At 43.5% G+C, this 4,395-nt stretch overlaps 1 protein-coding gene across 1 annotated transcript in view; it reads right to left on the bottom strand.

Annotated features, from left to right (window-relative positions):
- TEX14 (testis expressed 14) overlaps positions 1 to 4,395 on the bottom strand; it is a 59,033-nt gene that overhangs the window by 14,181 nt on the left and 40,457 nt on the right. Inside the window, exons 21-23 of the mRNA XM_010861629.1 lie at positions 2,094 to 2,156; positions 1,447 to 1,574; positions 231 to 439 (exon numbers count right to left, since the gene is read on the bottom strand). Coding sequence (XP_010859931.1) covers positions 231 to 439; positions 1,447 to 1,574; positions 2,094 to 2,156 — 400 coding nt within the window. The remainder of the gene's footprint in view (positions 1 to 230; positions 440 to 1,446; positions 1,575 to 2,093; positions 2,157 to 4,395) is intronic.

Raw genomic sequence — 4,395 nt, 5'->3', positions numbered from 1 at the left:
TAGGGAAATCGCCAAACATTATCTCTGGTGGGGTGGGGAGAGGAAAGGGTACAAAAGCCCAGGATCCAGTCTACAGTACAGATCAGAAAGGAGCCCCAGGGAAGCCTGGGGAGGATCCAGCTTATTTCTTCCTTTCTCTGTAAAATAGATATGGAGAAACCTTGACCTTTTGATCACTGACACCTTTGGAATCACTCTATGAGGGTGCAACGCACAGTCTATATACTTACAAGATTAGTCAGTCTAGCAGGGAGAACTTCAGAGGAAGTAAGAAGGGAATCTAGGCTCTTTGCTTTCTCTCGGACACTTGTAAATTTATCAGACAAAGTCTGAGTAGATTCTTGACTGGTCCCGCACAAGGTAGATCCTGTTTTAGTATCCTGAAATGGGATACTCTCAAGGCAGTCCTTATACTGACTAGCAACTGAAGAAAGTGACCCTGTTGTAGAAAAGAGGGCAGTCAGTGTCTGAATACTTTACATTATTTAAAAAGAACAATAACACACACACACACAAAACCCATAAAACTCTGTATCTATAATAGGAATTTCCCAAATTGTCAATAACTTAAATAATCACTGATTTGAGACAAAGCTCCATAAGGTATACAAAATGATAGTCTCTAAACTTGGCCATCAAAATAAAGGGAGATTATCTGAACCACAAATAAACTGAAAATAAGGACACTAAAGAGAGGATATTTGATGCTGGCTGTATGCGGTTACAGGACTCAAACTACGTATTCTTAAGTACAAGATACTGTTTTAAGTTACTAACTCTATAAAAAATCCAATGTGAAAGTGGAAGTGTTAATCACTCAGTTATGTCCAACTCTTTGTGACCCCATGTGGCTCCTCTGTCCATGGGATTTTCCAGGCAAGAATACTAGAGTGGGTTGGTATTTCCTTTTCCAGGGGATCTTCCCAACACAGGGATGGAACCTGGGTCTCCTGCATTGCAGCCAGATTCTTTACCAGCTGAGCCACCAGGGAAGCCCTTGTAGAGAACCCAATGTATTTGCCCAAAATTCAACAGTGCTTCAAGTACAAAGTAGACTTGGCATTCACATGTCTCTATTGCTAGAATAAAAAAAATCTCCTTATAGCTGGTTGGATGGCATCACCAATTCAATGGACATGAGTTTGAGCAAACTCCGAGAGACAGTGAAGGACAGGGAAGCCTGGTGTGCTGCAGTCCATGGGGTCGCAAAGAGTCAGATACGACTGAGCGACTGAACAATAACAACAATAGCTAATCACCACCACCATCACCATCACCACCTGGCCTCCCATGGGATTATCCCCTTCCACTCTGGCCCTAAAGAAACCCCTCTGCACTGTGAGGAAACACCCATCTGCGGGTCTGCGCCCACAGCCTGGCTTCCCACAGCCAGTGAGACGGGGGCTGTTAGTTCCCCTCCCAGAACATCCCCCTGTGAGAGAGTACCTGGGCTGAGCGGGGTACTGACACTAGTAGGTGCGTGGTTTATTTTGGGTGTTTTGCATGAGACTTCCTTGAAAGAACCGTCGTGTTCACAGGAGATACTAGACAGGTCCTGAATGTCTGTCAATGATCTAAAGTATTAAAAGCACAGAGTTACTGGGAGATGCTTAGAAAAATCAAACTCTATATTCCTAAGAGGTACTTTTTAAAGATGCTCTTCACAAAAATCTTTATTTGGCAAGAGGCCAAAATCAGAGAATACTTCAGAATATCCATAAGATATCTATAAGATACTTAAGATATCTTAAAGAGAGTATCAGAGAATATCTTAGAAAGAGATACTAACTTCAAACATATCTCAGCAGCTAAAAATAAATCCCAAAGGTCAAAGTATATTAATGTGGGAAACAGATTTAATCTACCTTAAGTATAAGATTATATTCTTATTATCACTGTATTCCCTTGATTGTAAGATGCTATCAATTTAGATCGCATCATCACAGCAGCTTTTTGGTGAAAGGAGAAACAGGCTCACGTTACATGTATACATAAAAGTAGAAGAACACAGAAACTCTTACAAATAAGAAAACACCATTTCCCTAAAACCAAGACTTTGCACAGAATCCTTAAGTAATTTCTGGTGGCCATACATATCTTTCTCTTTCGATTCCTTTGGTGGCTCCTTTAATGTCTCATCTTGTTCGCCTTCAGGACTGTTAAGAGAGAAAGTGAGAAGATGACATAAATCTTCTGTCAGCAGAGTGCAACAACGTGGGCCAAGGGCAGTGTGAGAGGCCGTGGGAAGGACACTGAGCCCAGAGTGAAAAGGGAGGGCTCCAATACTAACTCTGCTACTGATGAGCCACATGTGCACACGCATATCTGGGCCTCTGTTTCCTCTTCAGAGACTAAATAAATACTCTCGATGCTTTAGAGCTGTGGTGTTGGAGAAGATTCTTGAGAGTCCCTTGGACTGCAAGGAGATCCAACCAATCCATTCTAAAGGAAATCAGTCCTGAATATTCATTGGAAGGACTGATGCTGAAGCTGAAACTCCAATACTTTGGCACCTGATGTGAAGAACTGACTTACTGGAAAAGACCCTGATGCTGCGAAAGATTGAAGGCGGGAGGAAAAGGGGACGACAGAGGATGAGATGGTTGGATGGCATCACTGACTCAATGGACATGAGTCTGAGTAAGCTCTGGGAGTTGGTGATGGACGGGGAGGCCTGGCGTGCTGCAGTCCATGGGGTCGCAAAGAGTTGGACAGGACTGAGTGACTGAACTGAACTGAACTGAAAGGTCAGCCCACCTGAAATCAGCCTATGATGCTACTAGCTGAGCAAGCTCCTGAGGAAGTCAATGGAGTACTTTGCTGGGGATGGAGCTTGGAGCAAGAGGCACAGCCACGGGACCTCACCAACTGTGAGGCAGCTTCCTGGCATGGAGGATCAGGGGAGGCCAAGAAAGGCTTGTGTCAAAGAAAGGCTAGAAAAGAATTCTGAAGACAAAGTTGACTTGTTTCTATTTTAACCAATATTTAAGATACATTTTCAATACTCAAAACACAAACTATAAGCCATATCTCATGCTGTTGCTGCTACTGCTACTAAGTCACTTCAGTCATGTCTGACTCTGTGCGACCCCATAGACGGCAGCCCACCAGGCTCCCCCGTCCCTGGGATTCTCCAGGCAAGAACACTGGAGTGGGCTGCCATTTCCTTCTCCAAGATCTCATGCTAAATCCTCCCAAATGTTCCCATATTTCTAATCTTTGTAGCAATCGCTTTGAGACCAGTGGTATAAAGGAAAGAGAATGGATTTTGGATTGGGTTGTGACTATTAATTCATTCAAAAAATATTTCTTCTTCTGAGCACAACATAGGACAGTGCTTTCTGGTCCTCCTAATTTACATAAATGACCATATTGCTTGCTTTAACCAGTGAAATGGAAGTGAAAGTGATGTGATTCACTTTGGGGCAGAAACTTTTAAAAGTCCAGTGCACAATTCACTATGTTCTCTTTTTCCTGCCTCAGCAAGAAAGGAAGCATAAAGATGGAGTCTCCCGCACTGTGGATTTCCGAGAGAAAGTAATACAGCACACAACACTTCTGGCCAATCCCTGATGGACATGGAACATGGACACGAAAGCAGTTTTTGTTGTTGTAAGTCACTAGAATCTGGGGGCTGTGTGCTACATACATTAAGTAGCTCAGCTGGTAAAGAATTCGCCTGCAATGCAGGAGACCCCAATTCGATTCCTGGGTCAGGAAGATCCACTGGAGAAGGGACAGGCTACACACTCCAGTATTCTTGGGCTTCCCTGGTGGCTCAGACGGTAAAGAATCCGCCTGCAATGCAGGAGACCTGGATTTGATCCCTGGTTGGTAAGATCCCCGGAGAAGGGAAAGGCTACCCACTCCAATATTCTTGCCTGGAGAATTCCATGGACAAAGGAACCTGAAAGGCTACAGTCCATGGGGCCACAGAGTTGGACACAAATGAGCAACTAACACACACACACAACTAGAAGAGAAATTTGACCAAGGTCGTACAGTTAGAAAAGCAAAGTCAAGATCTGGATACAGATGACAGCTCCTTTTCATGACCCTTCACAATTCTGCTGAACAAGTCCTAACAAATCTAAGCTGCCTAAAGCTTATTGTTATAACATGGTGGCTATTATATTTGAAGAAGAGCAACATATAAATATGGGGCATTGAGATACCAAGGGAACATTTCATGCAAAGATGGGCTCGATAAAAGACAGAAATGGTATGGACCTAACAGAAGCAGAAGATATTAAGACGAGGTAGCAAGAATACACAGAAGAACTGTACAAAAAAGATCTTCACAACCCAGATAATCACGATGGTGTGATCACTCACCTAGAGCCAGACATCCTGGAGTGCAAAGTCAAGTGGGCCTTAGAAAGCATCACTACGAAC

The sequence above is a fragment of the Bison bison genome, unplaced genomic scaffold, assembly GCF_000754665.1.
Source record: "Bison bison bison isolate TAMUID 2011002044 unplaced genomic scaffold, Bison_UMD1.0 scf7180017864472, whole genome shotgun sequence".
In the NCBI taxonomy this organism is placed as follows: domain Eukaryota; kingdom Metazoa; phylum Chordata; class Mammalia; order Artiodactyla; family Bovidae; genus Bison; species Bison bison.
Note: the sequence above shows the minus strand (reverse complement) of the source record. Positions and strands in the feature narration are given on the sequence as shown.